This window comes from Vombatus ursinus, unplaced genomic scaffold, assembly GCF_900497805.2.
Source record: "Vombatus ursinus unplaced genomic scaffold, bare-nosed wombat genome assembly UNPS02003292.1, whole genome shotgun sequence".
Classification (NCBI taxonomy): Eukaryota; Metazoa; Chordata; class Mammalia; order Diprotodontia; family Vombatidae; genus Vombatus; species Vombatus ursinus.
In genome coordinates this window covers 6,356,930-6,378,405 of record NW_020943070.1, presented here as the reverse complement: position 1 = coordinate 6,378,405, position 21,476 = coordinate 6,356,930, and the positions used below count along the sequence as shown (strand labels likewise).

Genomic DNA, 21,476 nt, shown 5'->3' with positions numbered 1-21,476 from the left:
CAGGGACAGTGGGTGGCAGCAGGAGGGGGGACCCCGGGGCGCGGGGCGTGCTGGGGGTCCCGGGGGCGGCGTCAGCGGAGGGCAGCCCCACCTGACTGCGCCCTCCCTCCCCTGCAGCCAGTGCAGCCACAGCCATGTCGGGCTTCGATGACCCCGGGATCTTCTACAGCGACAGCTTCGGGGGGGACCCCGGGGCCGAGGACGGGCAGGCGCGGAAGTCCCAGCTGCAGAAGCGCTGTAAGGAGTTTCTGCGCCAGTACCGTGTGGGCACTGACCGCACCGGCTTCACCTTCAAGTACAGGTGCGAGCCCGGGCACCGCGGACAGTGGAGGCCGGCACCCCGGGCCGGGCTGGGGGAAACCTGGAACGGGGGATGTCAGATCTTTGAAGAGGGGATGACAGCTGGGAGGAGGGGCCTTAGAGGCCAGAGCTGGCTGGTCTAGCACCCTCATTTTACAGAGGAGGACATTGAGGCTCAAGGTCGCTGCGATGAGGGGCAGGGCCAGGCTTCTAGCTCCCGAGGCAGCCCTGCTTTCTCATATCAGGCTGCAGAAAGGAGGACTCTGCCTCCGTGAGCTTAGAGGGCATCTGTGTGCCAGTCAATCAGCATGCATTTATTAAGCACCTACCATTTACTAGTCACTTTACTAAATGCTGGGGATACAACGAGAAGCAAAAAGTAGGGTCCCTGGAAACCTTCTGGAGGTGGAGAACACTAAGGAATGGGGGAGGGGGCAGGCAGGGAAGGCTTTCTGTAGGAGGCCTCTGGTCCAACTAGCGCGGAGATCTAGTCCAGAAGAAAAATACCAAACCCCATTTACTGCCTAAAGCAGCCTCCCTGGGTTTCCTGTGGTGTGGAATGCAACAACCACATAGTGAGGCCTTCTGTGTCCAAAGCCCTGGGCTGAGCGCTAGGAGGGATATAAAGGTTGGAGTCCTTGAAGGAGTGAAAGAAGAAACCTCTTTTATGCACTTGGTGTGCTAAAGTGGTTGGACTAGAATTCCATCCACAAGAATGGCCCCAGATCCTGACCTTCAAATGACGATAAACAAGATATTTATAAAGTGCTTAGCAAAGTGGCTGACATGAAGACGTGCTTGATAATCCTTTCTTATTTCCCTCCCTCCCAACCAGCCAAACTCCCTTCTTCCTTTTCTCCCTTCCCTCTTTCCTTTTCTTCTTCCTTCCCTTCCTCCCTTTTCTCTAGGAACTTCAGTTTATTGGGGAAAGACAGCGTGTCTGGAGGAGGGTGCTTTGGCCTGGGAAATCCGAGGGCTGGGGAGTTTTAGGGAGTCCTGGGGAGCTGTGGTTCGTTGACTGACTGTCAGCCCTGGGGGTGGGGGGCATGTTGTGTGGGTTTGGTGAGATGTTCCCAGAGCAGGGGTCAAAAGCTCGAGAGGGGAGGGGGCACGGCTGCGTGGTGGCCCGGCTTGACCCTGGCCCCGGGCCCAGGAGGGAGCATTCGTGTCTCCTGGTCACCTGGGTGGCTTCTACCTCTGAATCCTCTGCCCTGTGTGTCTTAGAGATGAGCTCAAACGCCATTACAACCTGGGTGAATACTGGATCGAGGTCGAGATGGAGGACCTGGCCAGCTTCGACGAGGACCTTGCGGACTACCTGTACAAGCAGCCGGCCGAGCACCTGAAGCTGGTAAGGCTTCCTGGTGGTTCTGCCCTTCCCCCCCCATCCCCATCATTGCTCTGCCCTCTTCACTGCCCCTCCATCCCCCACTCCAGCCCCTCCTGCTGGGCTGCCCCCCCCCCCCCCCCCGCAGGAGCAGGTCCTGACAGCCTGTCCATCCTCCCTTCTCCCAGCTGGAGGAGGCCGCCAAGGAAGTGGCCGATGAGGTGACCCGGCCGCGGCCCGAGGGGGAGGAAACCCTGCAGGACATCCAGGTCATGCTAAAGTCCGACGCCAGCCCCGCCAACATTCGGAGCCTGAAGGTGAGCGGGTCGACGGGGGGAGGCAGTTGGGAGCATGGCAGGAGCTGCCCCAGGGGCCCATGTCAGTGCGATGGGATTGAGGTGCTTTCCCCAGCGTTGTCCTCGTCCTGTGTCCCAGTCTTCAGGTCCTGGCTCTGGAGCGGGACAGGGCCCACTTTACAGAGGAGGAAACTGAGGCCCAGGGAGGGGAAGTGACTTGTCCTTCTCCTATACAAATGCGATTTCACTCCCGCCCCTTTGGGCTCCCAGCACAAGCAGCTTCACTCCCATGTGCACGGTGTAATGATAGCTGCAGACGTGAGATCTGCCCTCACCTGGGAGCGCCTCGGCAGCCTGGACGGGTTTCCTTCCTTGTGCTTGTATCTGTAGCATCGAGCACAGTGCCTGGTACACAGGAGGCGATCAATAAATGCTTCCTGAATGTCTCAAGGAGTCTGTAGGGTGCCCCTGAGACCATGGAGGAGAGCGCCTTCCAGCAGTCAGTTTTGATTAATGTCAGCGATGCCTTCTCAGGCAGACTTTCAGGTCTGCCTAGGTGGGTAGGGAAGGGAAAGAAGGAAGCGAGCATTTATTAAGCACCTTCTGTGTGCCAGACACTTTGCTGAGACTTTGTAAATATGATCACATTTGATCTTTACCCCTGTCCTGGTAGATAATGCTATCATTACCCCCATTTTGCAGTTGAGAAAACAGGCAGATGGAGGGAGGTTAAGTGACTTTCCCAGGGTCACACAGCTAGTAAATGTCTGAGGCTGGATTTGAACTTTGCTCTTTTGTACTCCATTCCCAGTCCTCTATCCGTTGTAACACCTAGCTTTCTTGGTATAGTAGGTGGTGAGTTCCCTGTCACTAATGATATTCATGCAGATGCTGAATGACTGCTTCTTTGGTTTCCTCATCTGTAAAACGAGGGAGTTGGACAGGATGATTTCTTAAGTCTGTAATTCTCAAAACCTGAATGGTTTAATGTGGAAAAGAGATTAGCCTAATTGGTGTTAGGTTAGCCTGATTGTTAGCCCAGGTCTCCTTCTAGAAGGTGGAGCCAGATGTGGGACAGGCTGCCTCAGGAGGTAGTGAGTTCCCCATTGGGAGAACTCTTCAAAAAGAAGATAGATGGCCACTTGTCTGTCATGTTGTAAAGGGGATTCCATCTCAGAGGGTCTGGGATTCTAAATGTAGTGTCAGTAGAGACTGGAACTCAGGTCTCCTGCTGTCCAGTCTGGGCTTTTTTCTGCGGCCCTGCAGAGTGGAATGTAAGGAGGGATCAGGTGGGATGGCCAGATATCCACTCTTTTTCTCTTTTTCTCTCTTCCTTCATTTCTCCCCCTCCTTCCTTCCTTCCTTCCTTCCCTCCCTCCCTCCCTTCCTCCCTCCTTCCCTTCCTCCCTCCCTCCCTCCCTTCCTCCCTCCCTCCCTTCCTTCCATCCCTCCCTCCCTCCCTCCCTTCTTTCCTCCCTCCTCCTCCTCCTCCTCCTTGTCTCCATCTTCCATCTGTGCGATGTAGGGGATGGACTGACTGGACGCAGCTTGTGGCTCTGAATCTCTGCTCTTTCCCCCTCTGGCCTGCTCTCAGAGGGTCCCGGGGGCCTCGTAGGGGCCGGTCTTGCCTAATCTCCCAGTGTTCTTTCTCCCCCTAGTCTGACATGATGTCCCACCTGGTGAAGATTCCGGGCATCATCATTGCGGCCACGGCGGTCCGCTCCAAGGCCACCCGGATTGCCATCCAGTGCCGCAGCTGCCGTAACACCATCAATAACATCAGCGTGCGCCCGGGCCTGGAGGGCTACGCTCTGCCTAGGAAGTGCACCACGTGAGTCGGGAGCGTCCGGGCCGCCTGGGCTGGACCTCGGGCTCTTCTTGCCTCCTCGGCGGGGCTCCGTCAGCAGGGCCCGGCGGGAGGCTTGCCCTGGGCCGCGTGCTGGGGGCAGGGTGTCTGGAGTGTGCTCTGGGGAGCCCGGGAGACCTCGTCCTGACCGTCTTGCCTCCCGCCCCCACCTCCAGGGATCAGGCCGGGCGCCCCAAGTGCCCGTTGGACCCCTACTTCATCATGCCCGACAAGTGCAAATGTGTGGACTTTCAGACCCTGAAGCTCCAGGAGTGCCCAGACGCCGTGCCCCACGGAGAGATGCCTCGGCACATGCAGCTCTATTGTGACAGGTGAGGCCTGGGAGTGTGTGCGGTGTGGTGCTGGGAGGCACCACCTTGGAGCATGTTTGTGGACTCCCATGTGCGTGTTGGGTCTCCCAAATGAATGCAAACCCCCTTCGGGCAGGAACTGTGTGGTTTTTCTCTTTATGTCTTCAGCATCTGGCACATGGGAGGTGCTTAATTTATGTTTGTTGATTGATAGCTGAGGGATCCTGCCTGGCTTTGGAATGGGGGCCTAGACACGAAGGAGCCTGGAGGTGAAAAGGAAGCGTCCTCTGACCCCGAGCGTATGGGACGAGCTCGGAGTCTGTGAACGCCCCATCCCGTTCCCGACTTTCACCGTGTCTTTGCCTGCCTTCGTTCTCTCTTCCCAGGTACCTGTGTGACAAGGTCGTTCCTGGCAATCGAGTCACCATCATGGGCATCTATTCCATCAAGAAGTTTGGCATGAACTCGGCCAAGGGCCGCGACCGGGTGGGCGTGGGCATCCGGAGCTCCTACATCCGTGTCCTGGGCATCCAGGTGGACACCGATGGTTCAGGTGAGCAGGCCCGGAGATGGACGACAGCACTCTGTCACCCAGTCTGGGGGGCGTAGCATCGAAAGCTGGCACCAGCTGTCCTCCCTCAGAGATGAGGGAACCCGAGGCCCGGAGGGAGGGGGAGCCCTGGTCCAGGGTCTCATAGGACGCAGCAAGTGTGTGGCAGAGCCAGGGTCTGAACCCAAGCCTGCCCACTCCAGATCCTTCCATTTGCCCATTCCTCTGCACTGCCAGTTATGTGACTCTGTGCTCCCCTAGAGCATGATGGGATGGGCGTGGGAGAGACTAGAGTTGTGGGAGTCTAGGTGTGAATTAGGGCGTGGGCTGTGGAGATGCATGGGTGGGTGGATGAGTAGATAAATTGGTGGGTGGGTAGGTGGATGGATGGATGGATGAGTAGATAAATTGGTGGATGGATGGATGGATGGATGGATGAGTAGATAAATTGGTGGATGGATGGAAGGATGGATGACTGGATGGATGGGTGGGTGGATGGATAGATGAATGGATAGGTGGGTGAATGAATGAATGGGTGGATGGATAGATGAATGGATAGGTGAGTGAATGAATGGGTGGATGGAAGGATGGATGGATGGATGAGTAGATAAATTGGTGGATGGATGGATGAGAAGATAAATTGGTGGATGAATGGGTGGAAGGAGGGATGGATGGATGAGTAGATAAATTGGTGGATGGATGGATGGATGATTAGATAAATTGGTGGGTGGGTGGATGAATGGATGGATAGATAGGTGGGTGAATGAATGGATGGGTGGATAGATGAATGGATAGGTGGGTGAATGGATGGATGGATGGGTGAGTAGATAAATTGGTGGATGGATGGATGGAAGGGATGGATGGATGAGTAGATAAATTGGTGGATGGATGGATGGAAAGAAGGATGGATGGATGCATGAGTAAATAAATTGGTGGATGGATGAATGAGTAGATGAATTGGTGGATGGATAGGTAGGTGGGTAGATGAATGGATGGGGGAATGAGTGGATGCATAGAAGGGTAGGTGAATGGGTGGGTGGGTCGGTGAGTGGATGGATGGATGGATGGATGAATGGGGGAACGGATGAACAAACATCAGTCACTTCATGCCTGCTGGGCACAGTGCTAATGCTGGAGATACACATGCAAAAGCAAGATAGTGCTTCCCCTCCAGGAGCTTACATTCTGTTTATTCTAACTTAAACACCAGATAAAACGGGCATTTCCATATACATAATAGAACAGAAAAAGCAGATGGGACGTGAAGCTGTGAGGCTGTCTATGTATAGCGTGCTTTTCTTTTAAACAAATTCTTGATTTTCAAGGTCTTTCATGCCCATCTGGGCAGCGTGTAGTGGGGGAGTGGTAGCCCGGGTTCTGGGGATAGAAGGGAGCACTCTGGTCCCACAGACGTGATGAAGGAAGAACCGCTAATGGTGACAATGTTGGAAGGATGGCTAGACTGGGAGTCAGGAGGTCTGAGTTCTCATCCCAGCATTGCCTTGGGTTTGCTGTGTGGCTGCAGGCCAGACACTTGTCTTCCTGAGGCCTCAGTTTCCACATCTGTGAATGAGTTTTGGCTCATTGACCTCTGAGGTCAGCTGCGACTTCTGCGAGGCGTGTGGCTCGGTGGGGCAGGACTGAGAGGTACCACTTTTTAGCCTCCCCGTGACTTTGGCCATGTGTCTGATTACTTGGTTCCTAACAAAAAGGCCCCCCGGCTATCCAAGTGACCTTGAACAAATCTCGTTCTTTTTCTGTAAAATGGGGGGGGGGGGGCTGGACCTGAGTCCGCGACTTAGCAGCTTTTTTTGACCCGGACGAGCTGCTTCCCTTGCGTGGGCCTCAGTTTCCTCCTCAGTCACGGGGGCTTGGACGAGGTGGCGTCTGGGGTCCCTCTGGCTCTGGGGCTGCGCTCCCCTGACCTCGGTGGCCCCGGCTCACCCAGACTTTCCCCTCCCCCAGGCCGAAGCTTTGCCGGGGCCGTGACCCCCCAGGAGGAGGAGGAGTTCCGGCGCCTGGCGGCCATGCCCAACATCTATGACGTCATTTCCAAGAGCATTGCGCCCTCCATCTTTGGGGGTGCAGACATGAAGAAGGCCATCGCCTGCCTCCTCTTTGGGGGCTCCCGCAAGAGGTGAGGGGACCAGAGGTGGGGGGGCCTCCTGATAGGTGGTGCCCCCGCCCCGGTCCCCGAGCCCCCAGAGCGTTCCAGGCAGAGGAAGCCGACATCGGGGGGGAGGGGGTCCCTCCATTCCACGCCCTGGGCTCTCCACCGGCTTGCTCGTTCTGGGTGGATTGCAGAGCCTTTCTGTTGTGGGGCTCGGCATGGGGGGGGTGCCCAGGATGACAGGCAGGGCCCCTCCCCTCACCATCGGTCCCTCACTCTCTTCCCAGGCTCCCGGATGGGCTCACCCGCCGGGGAGACATCAACCTGCTGATGCTGGGCGACCCTGGCACGGCCAAGTCTCAGCTTCTGAAGTTTGTGGAGAGGTGTTCCCCCATTGGGGTAAGTGGGCACGGGGCGCTGGGGCCAGGAGGCTGCTCCCTGTCTGACCTCAGGAGCCCGTGGTCACAGGGCTGGGGCCTGTCTAGGCTGACTGCCACCGGGGCTGTTACTGCTGCCTGCTGGAAGGAGTAGTGAGCTCCCCATATCTGGAGGCCTTACAGGTGATGATTTGGAGTCTCAGCGTGCGGAGCTGGGGCAAGCGGCTTCCCCTTTCTGGCCTCGGTTTCCTCATCCATAAAATTTGAGGCTTGGACTCGATGACCTTGAAGGTCATCAGGTCACAGTGGGCTGGGGAGAGGAGGAGGGTGGGTGATGGGTGTGGCTGTGGGTGCGGGGCACCTCCTGGCCCCTCAGTGCCCCCTCTCAGGGCTGCTGCCTGCGGGTCCCTGAACTTGGCTTTTTTCAGTTTTGATCACCCTGTTTCAGTAGAATGGTTTCCCTTTGTAGCCCACCCCCGGGGGCCTCCCAGGGCTCTCAGGCAGGTGGAGGCCTGTCCAGGGGGCCTGCCGTGTTGGGATATCCATCAGGGAGGCATGCCCTAGTGTGGAATGAAGCCTCCCACCGAGGGTACAGGAGGGAAACATGGCCTGAAGTCTGAGGACTGAGGTTCAAATCCCACCTCTCACTGAGGAACCTGTGTGACCTAAGGAAAGTCCCCTCCCCCTTCTGGGCCTCTTGTTTCCTCCTCTAAAACGGAGAGGTTGGACGAGTAGGCCTGGGAGGGCCCTTCCAGGCCTGGGCTAGGGTCTCAAACAGAGGTTGGGAGTCAGAACACCAGGGTCCAAGCCCAGCCCCGCCACTGCTCAGAACCTTGGAGAGGACGAGGCCTCAGGGGCCACCTTGTGCCATCTACCTCTCTAGCCTTCGCTTGGAGCCCTCCAGGGACGGGGAGCTCCCTACCTACCAGGGCAGCCCATCCTCTTTGGAAGGGAGCTGGTCCTTGGGTCGAGCCGTGGCTTCTGCCCACCTTCCCCTGGGTGTGATTGACGCCATGAGGCTCTTTATGGGCCTCAGTTTCTGTCTCTATAAAATGGGCATAATTACAACTGCCCTTCTGACTTCAAAGGGTTATTGTAGGATCAGATAGGGTCCAGAGGTGAGAAGGTGCCCGGGCAGGACAGGTCAGCTACATTACTTTGAGCGGCTGATTCACGGCAGAGGAGGAGGGCCCAGGGCCCGCCTGCTCCGCATCCGCCCTCTCAGGGCACAGCAGGCATTTCTGTCCTTAATGAAAAGGCTCCTGTTTGCTGATTCTTTGGAGCCTGAAGATCTGGGTTCAAGTCTCGCCTCTGACAGACACCAGCCGTGTGCCCTTGGCAAGCTCCTTCACCTCTGTGCTCCAAGCAATCTCTGAGGCCTTCAGAGGAGGTGCTGGCCTGCCTCAGTGGATGGAGTTTCCCCACCTGGAGCTCCCTGCCTTATTTTTACTGACAGCTTTTGTTTTTCCGTCACCTTCATTTCTGAATTGATCTCTCCCTCCCCTCTCCGGGGAGCCACCCCTTATCACAAAGATATAAAAAAGGAGAAAAACAGGTCAGCAAAACTAACCCATGCATTGTGTTGTCTGACTGTATGCCACATTCCCACCCACGGGCCCCCATCTCCGCAGTGAAAGGAGGGGGGTGATGCCCGTTGTGTGACAGCCCTTTGTGGCTTACAGTGTTTGGAGCGTCCTGTCTCTTTCGAGCCGCAGCAGTGAGGCATTAGGGTTCAGCTGTGAAAGAGTAGAGAGAGCCAGATCTGGCACCAGGATCTGGGTTCGAGATCCGACTGCCCCTTACCTCCTCTGTGACCTGGGACAAGCCAGTTTCTCAGGGTTGGAATGGATGCCTCTGAGGTCTAAATTCCAGCTCTCAATCTAAGATCCCGTGAAAACCCGTGAGATGAGTGGTGCAAGCATCGTCCCCACTTTAGAGAGGGGAAACTGAGGCACATAGGTCACAGGTGACAGGGCCATATCCCAAGCCCAGGTTCTCTGGCTTGAATTTGAGCGCTGTCTTAAAAAAAACAAAACAAAACAAAACCCTTTTTATTCTGAATTTAGCAACACACCAAAGAAGAGCCCCGTCTGTTAGTGCAGTCGAGTGAAAAAGCAGGATTGTTCATGAGATCGAGGCTCCGTGATGCATGGCTCACTTTTCTAAGTTTATAATAAATGAATATAGTAAATTCAGTGAAGAGCCTTCAAAACAGGCCTTTGGGGACTCTTTTTTACATTTTTTCTTTTTTTTTTTGTAGGCAGTGGGGTTAAGTGACTTGCTCACGGTCACATGGCTAGTGTCAAGTGTCTGAGGCCAGATTTGAACTCAGGTCCTCCTGGGCCAGCACTCTATCCACCGCGCCCATCTAGTTGCCCCTCATTTTTACAATTTTTAACATAACTTGCTTTCTCTTGTTTGTGTACGTCCTGTGTGTTTTAAAACGTCGCTCCCCCTTCACCCAGAGAGCAGCCCTAACCCTGCTTACGGGGAAGCTTATCCTGGGTCTGGGGGGTGGGGAGGGATGCAGGAGCTTTGTGAACTTGGATGAAAAAAAAAATGGCATCTTTGCTTTTACTGACCAGTAACTAAAATTTAGAATTTGCTTCAGTTATGTCAAAACACTATTCTCAAAGGGGTCCCCATTCTGCCCAGGGGGTCCAGCACACGCACAAGGTTGGGGGTCCCAGGCACTGAGGCCTCGATTCTTTCTTGGCCACCAGTTTAGGAAAGTCACGGCACTTTTGGGCCCCCCCTTGTTTCCCCACCGAGGACAGAGACTGCTGCTGGGCATTTGGGTATGGGGGTGCCTGAGCTCCCTCCCTAAAGGCCTGCCTCTCTCCTGTCCTCTAGGTGTATACTTCTGGAAAGGGTAGCAGCGCGGCCGGCCTCACGGCCTCCGTGATGCGGGACCCTTCCTCCCGCAACTTCATCATGGAAGGAGGCGCCATGGTCCTGGCCGACGGTGGCGTCGTGTGCATTGATGAGTTTGACAAGGTAAGGATGACCCAGGAGTCAGTCAGGGCTGGGGGAGGGGGCAGCGGGGGCCCAATCCTGGGCTAGGCACTGGGGGGTGAATGGTGCCTGCCCGTAGGGAGTCCACAGTCTGGTGGGGGTAGAGTGACAGACAGATAGGCCTATCTCTCTATCCTTCCATTGTTACTGTCTATCTCTCCATCTCTCCGTCTCCCTGTCCACTGTCCATCTGCTTTTGCATCCGTCCATCTAGCATCTCTTCTCCCTCCCCTCCCCCTTCTCCCCTTCTCCCTCCTCTCCCCTCCTCCACCCCCTCCTCTGTCTACATGATACACCATGTTGCAGACGGAGGCCGTAGTGGAGACAGAGCCGGGAAGACATGAGTTCGGGTCCTAGCTGCGTGGCCCTGGAGAAACATTTCACCCTCTCCGAGCCTCAGTTTCCTGCTCCGGTGACGGGTCCAGTGAGACCTGCACTTTCTCCCCCACAGGGGATTGTGAGGAGAAAGCTTTGGAAGCCTTGAAGTGCTAGTAGAAATACCAGTTTTGTTTGAGTTCCCAGACCCCAGACCCGAGGGCACCTCTTGGGGCTGTTTGTCCTGCTGCTGGGAGGCCTCTGACCTCTGGGGCTCATTTTACAAGAGGAAACTGAGGCCCGCGTGGGTCACATCAGGTAGCAGCAGGTGGGGTTTGAACCTCGGATCTCTGACTCCAAATGCAGCTCTTCCCACTGGGCTGCACTGTCTCCTGCACGTGCCACAGTCGGGGGGTTGGGAGCGGGGGGACCAGACCTCAGTCGATGTCTCCCCTGCACAGATGCGAGAAGACGACCGAGTGGCCATCCACGAGGCCATGGAGCAGCAGACCATCTCCATCGCCAAGGTGGGGCTGCCCTGCGGCGGGCGGGCCAGGCTGGGCTGGCGGTGCCCCCAGGGGCTGGGGCTGGGGCTGGACCCAGATCCAGGCCCACCTTGCTGACTCTCCCTGTCCTGCCCAGGCCGGCATCACCACCACCCTGAACTCCCGCTGCTCCGTGCTGGCCGCCGCCAACTCCGTCTTTGGCCGCTGGGACGAGACCAAAGGCGAGGACAATATTGACTTCATGCCCACCATCTTGTCCCGCTTTGACATGATCTTTATCGTCAAGGACGAACACAACGAAGAGAGAGACATGGTATGGACGTCGGGGGGTCGCGGGCCATCGGGGCCGACTCCGTCCCCAAGTCATTTCCCCCTCGAACACCTCAGGGGACGGGCAGCTCACTACCTCCCACAGCCGACATTCTCCTTTTGGGCCATCTCCCTGTAACTGATTCTTCTTGGGTCTCCCCTCTGGGCCCAGCAGAGCCAAGCTCGTCCCTCTTCCATAGCTCTTTAGATACCCAGAGAGCGTCGCGTCATCCCCGCCAGGCCTTCACCACCCTCCTTTATGTGGGGGAGGGGCCCCTCCCTGGTGCCAGGGCGTGTGCAGAGGGGAGGGGGACTGGTAAGGCCAGATACCGTGCTGATGGTGCCTTAGGATTAGAGAGTGTGTGTGTATGTGGACACATACACACACACGTTTACATTTATATTACACATAATATATTTAACATATGTTACATTTGTTATTTATTACATACTTTATGTATATATATACACATGCACGTATTTACATTTATGTTACACATATATTTCATATGTTACATTTATTATATATTTTGTGTGTGTATAGACACACCCACATATGTATATACATATGTGTGTCCACACATGTATAGGTTTACGTTTATATGTTACACATATATTTCATATATATTACGTTTATTATTTACTATATATTTATGTGTGTTAGTATATAGGCACACGCACACAAATACATATCTACATATGTGTGTCCACACACGTATACATGTGTGTTTACATTTATGTTACACATGATGTATTTATATATTACATTTATTATTTCTTATATACTTTACGTGTGTGTACATGTAGGCACACACACACACACACACCACACTGACACACGTGTCTATCTGAAATCAGAGTGGTGTAGTAGTAGAGAAAGAACAGGCCTTAACACCTGAGTTAGAGTCCTGCCTCGGACCCCTCCTGACCGGGTGACCTGCTGTGACCAGAAGGAACAGAGAAGGCCTGAGTGCTGCCTGCTCTGGCAGAAGGACTTTCCCTATCTGGGAGTTCTCCACGCCAGTGAAATCACAGGTTCAATTTCTTTCTGTCTCTGAAGGTTTAATAGCATTTCCCACTAGGACAGACCCTAGAAGCGGCCTCGTCCCTGACCCCTTATTTTACAGATGAGGAGACTGAGGCCCAGGGAGGCCGTGTCACTTGGTTGTTAGATCACAGACCTGGAGCAGAAGGGAGGTCATTTGTTCTCGCCCCTTTTTACAGATGAGGAAACCGAGGCTCAGATAGGGCTTGTCACAGGGTTGCGGAGCCAGCTTCTAATACATGTCCTCCAATTCACTCTTCTTCCCACTTGGGCTAAAGGGATGTTACTTGGAGAAGATTTTTTTAAAATCTTGTGTTTCTCAGTCGGTCAACCACTATTTAGCGCCTCCTGTGTGCCCGGCGCTGCTGCTGGTGGGTGGTGGCCACGAGGGAGAGATTGGAGCTCTTGGTGTAAATTGTTAACTCCCCCTGCTGAGGATGTGAGACCCTGTGTGCCTGGCGGAGTCAGGGTTAGAAAAGGGGCGTTGAGCGTATCCGGCGGCCTCAGGAAATGCGGGGGTCCTTGTCCTTCTGCTTCTGGCAGGGACAGCCCCCTCGGGGCTCCCCTTTCCTTCAGTCTTTAGATTGAGGGGAATAGAGTCCTGAGTCTGGTTCGAATCTCAGCTCTGCCTCGTGTTTCTTGTGGGACCTTCAGCAGTCACTGTCTGGGCCTCAGTTTCCCCAGTGATCTCCAAACTGCCTTCATGCTGTAAAGTCCGTGGTCCGGCCATTCAGTCTCAGATCCCTCCCTGCCCTCTACCTCTGCCTGTGCTCGGGGTCGGGCTGGCGAGTTCACCGTGGGTCCCTCCCTTTGCGCCCCCAGACTCTGGCCAAGCACGTCATCACCCTGCACGTGAGCGCGCAGACTCAGACGGAGGCCGTGGACGGTGAGATCGAGCTGGGCAAGCTGAAGAAGTTCATCGCTTACTGTCGATTGTGAGTCTGAGGGAGGTGGCCGGCGAGGGCTCCTGATGGCGCTCGTCCCCTGAGGATGGGCTGCAAGCAGCTTTAATGATTTCCCGGGCTGTGTCCTGACGGGGGACGATAACGTTTTCCATGGGCTGGTCACCCTTCTGTTCGCGGCTAAATGACCGCATTTCCCCCCTTTTAAAAGATTGGATGAGGCCTGGCATTCCGGTAGTGGCCGAGCGCCCAGTTGTTAGCGAAGGTGGCCGCCTCTGCCTCTGCGTGGTTGGGGGACTGGTGGCGGGTCCCCAGGGTCGGGGCATCCCTTTAGAACAAGGTCACGTCAGCCGCGCCTGGAGGCTGCGAGTCTCCTGTCTGTCCCCCCCGGGCGGCTCCCTGGGTCTGGGGCTCCTTGTGCAGCACGGGTGGGGGGCTGCCTGACCTCCGGGGCCCTTCCCAAGGCTGGCCTCACTCCTTACCCTCTGCCCGATGCAGGAGATGTGGGCCCCGTCTGTCTGCGGGGGCCGCGGAGAAGCTGAAGAATCGCTATATCCTGATGCGCAGCGGGGCCCGCCAGCACGAGCGCGAGAGTGAGCGCCGCTCCAGCATCCCTATCACGGTCCGGTGAGCGGGGGCGGGGACAGGAGCCCGCCTGGGCTTCCGGGCAGGGCACAGTGGGACAGTCGTCTTCCCTGAGGGGGCTTGTGAAAGGGCTTTCTTTACCCAGCCATCCGTCCTTCCGGGAGTCAGGAGCTGGGTTCGAATCCTGCCTCTGAAACCCGTGTGAGCTCACCAGTCTCTTCACCTCAGTTAAGTGACTGAAGTTAAACTGTAAAATGTGGGGGTCGCACCTGCTGGCCTCTGCCAGCCCTCCCGGCTCCAGAGCGAGGGTCCCGTGATCCCGCTGGGCGCCGTCTCTTCATCCCCACCCCTCCCCCCAGAGCCCAGACCTGGACTCACCCACACGCAGCCCACAGAGCCGGGGGGCCCTGGCGTGTGTGGCATGTCCGGCGCGGCTCTGCCTGGTCGGAGCCCCACCCTGGGGCCTGGGGTTTGGGCTCAGGGTCTCCTCTGCCCCCCCCCCCGCAGGCAGCTGGAGGCCATCGTCCGGATCTCTGAGTCCCTGAGCAAGATGAAGCTGCAGCCGTTTGCCACGGAGGCTGATGTGGAGGAGGCGCTGAGGCTGTTCCAGGTGTCCACGCTCGATGCCGCCCTGTCCGGCTCCCTGTCAGGTAAAGGTCGGGGAACCCCTCCGGGGGCCGTCCCAACCGCTCACTCACCGGACCACCCTGGCGGAATCCCGCCTCGGTGTCTTCGGCCGCGAGATGAGCTCTGGTTTATGAAAGGGCCTTAGAAGCTGTCGCGGGCCTAACCGAGGGGCTGGCGGTTCTGGCTGGCTTTCAGGGGCAGCTTGGCCTGGGGAGACACCGCTGGCCTGGGAGTCAGGCTCAGGGTTCCAATGCCGGCCCTTCCACTTCCTACCTGTGTGACCCTGAGTAAAACACTGACACCTCTGGGCCTCACTTTCCCCCGGTCAGACGAGGGGGTGGGGCCGGCTGATCTCTGGTCCCATCCGCCCTGGAGCTGACCTGTGGTGTCGGATGGGTCATCTAAGCGCTGATAAAACGATGGTGCTGGACCAGATGCACTCTAAGAGTCCCCTCCATCGCCGAGGGTCTAGGGTCCCGGATGTCCGTCCGTCCTTCCCCTGGCTCCCGCTCCCAGCCACCAACCCCCCTCTCTTTCCCGTCTGGCAGGGGTGGAGGGTTTCACCAGCCAGGAAGACCAAGAGATGCTGACGCGGATCGAGAAGCAGCTGAAACGCCGCTTCGCCATCGGCTCCCAGGTCTCCGAGCACAGCATCGTGCAGGATTTCACCAAGCAGGTAGCGCCCCCTGCCCCCCGCTCCCTCCTCCCCTCCGTTCTCTCCCTGGCCGCCAGCGCCCTGTCCCTGGTGTTTATTTGTGCGTGTATTTTAAGCACGTAGCTGTTGTCCCCTTGAGGGAAGCCCGCTCGGGAGAGGTCCCTGTTCTCCCAGCACAGAACCCGGCTCAGCGCGTAATTGGTGCTCAGTAAGAGCTTGGCCTGAGGCTTCTGGAAGGTGCTTGTCTAGACATGGGGGGGGTTTAGAATGGAAGCCTCCTGAGAGCAGGCCCCCACTGGCCTACGGTGCCTCGCACGGGGTAGGTGCTTCCCAAAGGCTTGAGGACAGACCTTTGGTCCAGGCCTTGTGTTATAGCGGAGAGGATGTTGGCTTCGAAGCCCCCTGTTTGATAGCTGTGTGTCCTTAGGCCAGTCACCGCCCTGAGCCCGTTTCCTCACCTGTGAAATGGGGGTGAGGGCCAACATCGGTAAAGTACCTACTGTGCGCCAGGCGTAATACACACAGTACCAAGAGCATTGTCGAAATGCCCCTGCCCTGGCTGCCCATTGGAAGGTGGAGTGGCCCTTTCGGGGCCCGAAAGGCACAGTGGTGACAAGGTCCCCAGCGCCGTCCCTGCCACCGGCCCATCCTAAACCCCGCCTTCCCTCGCCCAGAAATACCCCGAGCACGCCATCTACAAGGTCCTGCAGCTCATGATGCGCCGTGGCGAGATCCAGCACCGCCTGCAGCGGAAGGTCCTCTACCGCCTCAAGTGACCTCCTGGCCCCTCATGCCTGCATCTGCGCCTGCGGCCTCATCAGGACTCTTCTCCCCTCCGCCAGCTGGTGCTGTTGCTGCTGTTTCCGGGCCGGCCTGCCTCCCCTTGGGCCCCTGAGGAAGTCCTGCCCTTCGCCCTGGCTCCCCCCTCCTGCGCCCCTCCCTCCCGCGCCGGGCCGCCAGACCGGGGCTCCAGCCGCATGGGGGTCCTTGGGTAGAAGTGGGAAAGTCAAGAGATTTTGGGTGTGCTTGGTCTTGTAACAATAAAGAAGTGATTTGTTTTTGGGGACACCTACGAGCTGCTTCTGGGAGACCTCGAGAGGCGTCGTGTGGGTGTCGGCCCTCATGGAGGGGGGCTCGTCGCCTGTTAGGGCCCAGCTCTGGACCGTGGCCTCCTGTAGGGTAGTAAGAGACTCCTGGAGGTTAGTACCTGCCCGAAAGGGTACGCAGTCGCCTCCCTTTCAGGGAGAGAGCAGCCCACCTGTCCCTTCCTCCTTGTCTGGGGGGACCTTCTGCCCCCAGGGCTGGCTGGAGCCCTCCTCCATTAGAGAACCGCCCAGATAATCAGAGACTAGGCTTTGGGGTGCTGTGTCCCCCTCCCCCCGTCCCTCCATTTCAAAAACAACCCCCCTTCCCAGTCAGGGCGGATTGGCCCCCAAGCACCAGGAGTGAAGGTGACTTGTTCAGGGTCACACCGCCTGGTTGCGTTCCTGCCTCGGCCAGAAGAATAAGATAAAAATGGGAAGCTCCCGGCCGGCCGCACCCCCAGCCTCGGCATCCCCAGTGAGGTGTGAGAGAGAGAGGATGTCTGACTCTATCCTTTGTCTCAGTCGTCTGTGCTGGCAGCCAGCCTCCCCCCTCCGTGCCTGGATCATGGGCCCCGGGCTGGCCCCTCACAGCCCCCGGGGGGATTGTCTGACCTTGCAGAGCCATCCCGGCAGAGGAGACGGGGCTTTGTCCAAACCCAGGAGGGGCTTTCCGAGCCTGGAAGCATCTCCAGCCTCGTTACCCACAGAGAGGCCTTGACTCTTGTCTGAAACTACCCTGGGTCTGTGGGACTGTGAACAGAAGGCCTCTGGTAGGGGGCAAGTGTGGAAACCTCGCCGGGGTGGGGTCAGCATCGGGGAATACCGCAGTCCTTATCCAGGATGGTTCTGGGGATCATGCCAGAGAAGGAGGCCCCCAAAATCAGCTTCACAAGCTGATATCTCTGTTAAATATGATCTAACATCAATTAGATGTATCTAGTTAAATGTCAGTTATTAGTTAAATGCTAATCACGTCCATTAAAATCCCATGAAAACCACAGGATCTCCCCATGTGCTGAGACAATTGATGAAAAAAAAATAAATCGGGGAATCACTTCTCATCTGGAGAGAAAACCAGACGGGCGTGGCTTGGGCTCAATGCCCCGGTGGTGGGGCCGAGGCGGGTGGGGGGAGACTTGGAGCATCAGAGCTGGAGGCGTGGAGGCTTAAAGGGGAAGTCACTGGGTCAGAGTCTAGAAGGGGTGGAGATGCGGCCTACTTCATGTGCCAGGGTGATTCGTGTCCTGGGTGGGATGCTTGGGGCCTCGGTGGGCTTGCCTCTGAAGAGCAATCTCTCATTTATATATCAGTTTAAGGTTTGCAAAGTGCTTCCCACAATAGCTCATCTTAACATCACAAAGTAGGTGCTATTTTCATTTTGCAGATGAGGAAACTGAGGCTGAAGTGAAGGGATGTGTCCCAGTAAATTTCCAAGGTGGGATCTTGCCTGAGGTCTTCCACCGCCGCCTCTACGACCTTGGACAAGTCATTGAGCCTCCGTGGGCCTCAGCGTCCTCCTCTGTGAAGGGAGGGTGTGGTGACTTCTGAGCCTCGCCTCGCTGCGTGTCTGGGGTCGCATGACTCCATTTTCTGCTTCTAAGATGCCAGCTATTAGCCATCCCCAAGATGGCAAGAGTGTGATGATGACAGCGGCCACCAGGGGGAGACAGAGGCCCGAGTACCAGAGCTGCTGGGCTCCATGGCGGCAGGGCCAGCCCGCCGTAGTTTGGGATAAGAATCCCTGGCCCCGGCGTGACTTGGGCCGTGACACCTGCAGCTTCCCGTCCCCTGCTCTCTGCCCAAGGTCTCGAAGCCTTCCCCGTTCTGGTCAAGAGTGGGGGAGCCACGAGGCTAGGGGAGGAGAGCAAGGATCCTTTGTGCCTCAGTTTGCTTATCTGTAAAATGGGGTGGACTGGATGGCATCTGGGGTGTTTCCAGCTCTCATCCTGTGTTTGATTACATGATCTAGGATCCCGCTCCCACCCCCACCCTACTCCATCCTTGTCCCATGTATGTATATATATGTGTACCCCCCTCAGCGCCATCCCCCATGCTCATCTCTATTAAGCAAAAAGAACATGTTTCAGAGGAGACAAGGGTTCGAATCCTGGCTCTAATCTCTACTGTTTCTAAGACCTTGGGGACGTCCCATCCCCTCCACTCTCCCTGGTGATCCCTAAGGCTTCTTCCAGTCTGATGGCAAGCTTGGCACAGACGTGGGCCCGACAAGCCCAGAGAACCGCGAGGGGATGGGCTGGGCCTGGCTCCTTTGAGACCCTGCTTCCAGTGACTCTTTCTGCTGCTGTTTTCAGAAGGCATTATCAACTGCAGGACCTGCGTTCAAGGTCTCCTCCTGCTATTGTCTACCTGTGTGACCTTGGACAGGTCATTTCCTCATCTGTAAAATGAGGGGGTTGGATCATCAGTAGTGTCAGTGGCTTAGAAAACCACAAATTAACATTATCTATGTCATATTGCATTTTTATTTCTTTTATTAAACATTTCCCAATTGCATTTTAATCTGGCACTCAGGCTGGCGCCAGGTCCCCCTAGATCAGATGGCCGTTGCCAGTCTCTTCTAGAGTCCAATCTCCAATTCTTGGATTCTCCTTCTTTGGGGCCTTTGGCCTCCTAACGGACCCACTTGAGAGGCGCCCTGGGCTGGGGGTCAGGAGGAAGGCCTGAGTCCTGGGGAGCTCCAACGCGCTCCTCTCCCGGATGCAGCAGCGGGGTGGGAGAGATGGGGTTCGGGCTTTGGAGTCAGAGGACCCGGGTTTGAACCCCAGCTCAGTTACTGACCCGCAGGTCACTCTACCTTCCTCAGCGAAATGAGCTGATTTTTTGAGGATGGTGTCCAGCTCTCAGGGTGGATGGGGACACATTCACCTTCGTCGTGTTGTGGCCCTCTTTGAGAACAAAGGAAGAAACACCAAAAGTGTGCGGGGGACGGGGGGTCCAAAAGCTGGCTCCTTTCCCATTGCGGGGACGAGGATATGAGGGTGGTAAGGGGCATGGTCAGCCAAATGAGGCTTCCAGATTCTGGCCTGCCCCTTTATGTTCAACAATCGAGTAAGTGACTATGTTCTGGGCCCTGAGGCTGCGATGACCAAAGCTGTCCCTCCCAGGCTCTCGGAGCTTCATGGAATCATGGCACCCAGCTCTGGAAAGGACCTCAGAGATGGTCTTCTCTAAGCCCCTCTTAGGGCAGCTAGGTGGCGCTATAGTGCACCGAACACCGGCCTGGAGTCAGGAGGCCCTAAATTCAAATCTGGCCTCAGACACCTAACTAGCTGTGTGATCCTGGGCAAGTCGCTTAGCCCTGTTTGCCTCAGTTTCCTCATCTGTGAAATGAGCTGGAGAAGGAAATGGCAAACCACTGTAGCATCTCTGCTAAGAAAACCTCAAATGGGGGCTCAAAGAGTCGAAAAACAACAAAAACAAGTCCCTCTTACAGATGAGGAAACTGAGGCCCAGTTAATGTACTGTATTTTCCAAAGTCAGCAGGCAGGCAACAGGCATTTGTTAAATGGTTACTGTGTGCTGGGCACTGGGCTAAATGATGGAGATTCAAAAGCAAAATTCAGTCCCTGCCCTCAAGGAGCTTACATTCTAATAGGGGGATTTTGAGCATATAGGTAATTAGGTACTTGTAAGATATGTAGGAAAGGAGGAAAGAAGGGAGGGCGGAAGGAAGGAAACATTAGGCAGGTACTATGTGCCAGGCACTGTGCTGAGGGCTGTAGATGCAAATATAAGCAAGGATCCTGCCCTCAAGGAACTTACACTCTAACAAGGAAGACAACACACCAAAATGAGCAGGGTTGGGGGTGGTGGGTGGGAATGCAGGTACCCAGTGCGGGAAGGGTCTTGTAGTCTGGAAGCCAGGAACAGGGCCCAGAGGGGAATGAAGGCAGGCCTGGACCTCTCCCCAACATGGAGACTCCAGAAGGAATTCCCCAATGGGAGAAGAAGATGGCCCTTGCAAAGAGATGCTCTAGGTGGAGAAGGCTAAAGGGATACTTGGCTATTCCAGCATGGGGAAGTCCCAGGCAGGGAGGGAAGTTCCAGGATGAGATGGCGTGATTTGGAAATCCAAGAGCCAGGAACAGGAACACAGGATCTACTTCATCTACTCCAACACCTGTCTTTTCCAGCAAGAGGAAGGATCATCCACTCTAGGCATCCTGAAGGGTCTATGAGACTCTTCAGCATCCCCCCCAAAGCCCAGGCCCCTCCAGGGCATTCAGTCCAACCCAACAAACACTAATTAGAGGTCTGAAGTGTTCCAGGAACTGAGTTAGGGTCTGGGGACCCCAAAACAAAAGGGAAAATGGCCCCCGCTGTCTTGAAAGGCACTCCAGCCACACTGTCTGCTGGGCTTATCTGCCCCTGCCCGGCCCATCCCCAACAGCCTGTAGGAAAGACAGAAAAGAGCCAGCTCTAAGCTCTCCCTTAACTTTTTCTCCTCTCTTTCCCCCGGGACACTGTGGCTGAACCCCGTGGGGCCCAGGCCTCCCCTACAGCTTCAGGATTCACAGTCAGTGGGGTTATTATATAAGCTGAGCAGAATAGGAGAGGTGTTTTGACAGGCCTATTCCCGAGCTCCCACACTGGCCTCACCCACAAGCAGCAGAGTTTGGGGGTGGGGGTGGGTGGGAGGTGGAAGGAACAGCTGAGAACAGCTGTGCAAAATATGAAGCTGCTTCCCTCGCATTCTGCACTAGAAAGAGTCAGATTCCACGGCATGGGGCTGGGGGGTGCTCTGAGCCAAGACTGGGCCCCCTCCTGGGCCCTGCCCAGCCAGACCTCCCCACTTCTCTGGCTCCCGGGGCTCTGGTGGTGATGGGGGCAATCGTCCTACAAGTGTCTGAGCAGGGACCTCCTGACTCCCATACCTGTCTGACATGGGGCAGTCACTTACCTGCTCTCTGATCTCAGTGGCCTCACCTGTAAAATGGGGAGAGGAGCAGGGAAGGAAGATGGGACGAGCCGGTCACTGAGTTTCCTTCCAGTATGACCTCCTCTGACCCTGTGGGGCTGGACAGCGCCTGGGCCCCTGCGTCCTTAACTGCCACTGTCTGCCCCCTTACCAAGGCTCCAGAGGCTGGAATCAGGCTCGATTACAGGAATTGTTCCAGGGCTGGTTCAGGGCCAGGTTGGGGGTGGACACCAGGAGAAGGGCCCAAGGAAATTGGGTCCCTGGGAACTACAGAGGGGCAAGGCTGGAGAAGGGAGGGAAGGTGCCCACAGCCTCACCGAGGCATTGTTCCCAGCACGTGCTCCCCGGGGGCGCGAGCCCCGCAGCTGACCGCCCC

General features: G+C 56.4%; 1 protein-coding gene across 3 annotated transcripts in view; it reads left to right on the top strand.

Annotated features, from left to right (window-relative positions):
• The window catches only part of MCM5 (minichromosome maintenance complex component 5), a 17,210-nt gene extending 263 nt beyond the window's left edge, over window positions 1-16,947 (top strand). For 2 of the 3 annotated variants that reach the window (XM_027874035.1, XM_027874029.1), the window contains exons 2-17: window positions 118-301; window positions 1,525-1,651; window positions 1,816-1,944; window positions 3,582-3,754; window positions 3,946-4,101; window positions 4,467-4,633; window positions 6,596-6,767; window positions 7,028-7,139; window positions 9,971-10,114; window positions 10,909-10,974; window positions 11,090-11,266; window positions 13,130-13,242; window positions 13,708-13,836; window positions 14,302-14,444; window positions 14,970-15,097; window positions 15,751-15,852. In XM_027874035.1, the coding sequence (XP_027729836.1) occupies window positions 135-301; window positions 1,525-1,651; window positions 1,816-1,944; window positions 3,582-3,754; window positions 3,946-4,101; window positions 4,467-4,633; window positions 6,596-6,767; window positions 7,028-7,139; window positions 9,971-10,114; window positions 10,909-10,974; window positions 11,090-11,266; window positions 13,130-13,242; window positions 13,708-13,836; window positions 14,302-14,444; window positions 14,970-15,097; window positions 15,751-15,852 (2,205 nt within the window). In that variant the 5' untranslated portion in view covers window positions 118-134. Of the gene's footprint in view, window positions 1-117; window positions 302-1,524; window positions 1,652-1,815; window positions 1,945-3,581; window positions 3,755-3,945; window positions 4,102-4,466; window positions 4,634-6,595; window positions 6,768-7,027; window positions 7,140-9,970; window positions 10,115-10,908; window positions 10,975-11,089; window positions 11,267-13,129; window positions 13,243-13,707; window positions 13,837-14,301; window positions 14,445-14,969; window positions 15,098-15,750 lie in introns of all 3 variants that reach the window. The other variant, XM_027874020.1, reaches the window with a different exon arrangement.
• The last annotated feature ends 4,529 nt before the right edge of the window (window positions 16,948-21,476 follow it).